The 1,260-nt window shown below is 52.6% G+C and overlaps 1 protein-coding gene across 1 annotated transcript in view; it reads right to left on the reverse strand.

The window, feature by feature from the left end:
- The window catches only part of EMH_0066870 (uncharacterized protein), a gene marked incomplete at both ends in the record, with an annotated part of 5,134 nt that overhangs the window by 2,397 nt on the left and 1,477 nt on the right, over nucleotides 1-1,260 (reverse strand). The window contains 3 exons of the mRNA XM_013498558.1: nucleotides 66-305; nucleotides 763-904; nucleotides 1,074-1,108. Coding sequence (XP_013354012.1) covers nucleotides 66-305; nucleotides 763-904; nucleotides 1,074-1,108 — 417 coding nt within the window. The remainder of the gene's footprint in view (nucleotides 1-65; nucleotides 306-762; nucleotides 905-1,073; nucleotides 1,109-1,260) is intronic.

Below are 1,260 nucleotides of genomic sequence, written 5' to 3' on the forward strand. Positions count from 1 at the left end.
GACATTGGTAAACACGCCTGCATATGCATATAAGTATATACATTGCTTTCCTGCCCCTCCCTCACTCCCAGCGAAGTTCGCCGTCTCAGCATTTTCGGGGAAGCCCTCAACAAAGGACAATCCGGTTCTGCTGGTGCTGATGTTGATGCTGCTGCTGCCTGCACCGGCTTCACCTGCACACTCTTACTTTCAAGCGCCTTGCAGAAGTGACCCGGCGGGCATGCCACCGCATTGGTCTTGGCACTCCCCTCAGGACAGTAGTAGCCGTCAGCGCACCGCCCAGTTACTTCAGGCTGTCCTTGTCCCTGGCAGGCAAAGCCTAAAGACAACTAACCACAGACACCATTGAGTAGAACTCGCCAGCTGCTGCTCCGCTTTAACGGCATTGCTCGCAGAAAGGCTCCTTTGCAGAGTAGAGCGATTCAAATGCTGCAAGGGTCAGGCTTGCGTTGCGTGCTTTCCACAAAGAAGTGAATGCTTCCAGGCTAACCAGCAGGACATGGTATGCAGTCGTCCTCTGTGGAGCCTCCTTCGCTGTTTGAAAAAGTGCCTTCAGGACAGGGGACCTCCGTGGAGCTTTCACCCCTGTCTGCCGGAGATACATATACTTTGCGAACTCGCTTGTTCCCACTGTCCAAGATGTACAATGTAGTAGTTGCGCTTCCAAGCTGCGGCACACACAGAACGTTACCTTAGCGTCGGGGGTGAGGTCGTAGCTGACCAGTTACTCAGGCACCATCCGTTGCTGCGAGGATTTAGTACCTGATCGGCGACTGCAACTCCTGTGGGGCTGTCGATAGCGGCCTCTGGGGCTGGGATGATTCTTCCATCGCCAGTGAAGCCTTTAGTTCCTGTTCCCAATATTTGCTCTAGGCGGTGGGTTTGCAAGTCCAGCTTCCAGATTCTGAAAAAGTAGTCAGAAGTCGCATGAATCACGCCAAGAACAGTCATCTGTCTGTATGACGGCTGACCCGAAATAATACATGCGCATGCAATGCCCTTCGTGCAAGAGCAGGCCAAACGAGGTAGGTATACTTGTGGAAGGTGGCAGGCGATCGGTGGTTAGAACTTACATGTGCTTTGTGGAGTCTGCTAGAAACAATGTCGGCTGCAGATTCAGAAGTTGACATGCGCAGCAACTTCGGGATAAACTCAAACACACGAGTTTGCAGAATTCGCAGACCTGCATCCACTGCCTGCCAACGACGTGCATTCTTACGTTAGCTAGCTTCCCGTAAGCCATGGAAGTTATATCCCCGA

Source organism: Eimeria mitis, genomic scaffold (assembly GCF_000499745.2).
Source record: "Eimeria mitis Houghton genomic scaffold, Emh_scaff3521, whole genome shotgun sequence".
Taxonomy (NCBI): domain Eukaryota; phylum Apicomplexa; class Conoidasida; order Eucoccidiorida; family Eimeriidae; genus Eimeria; species Eimeria mitis.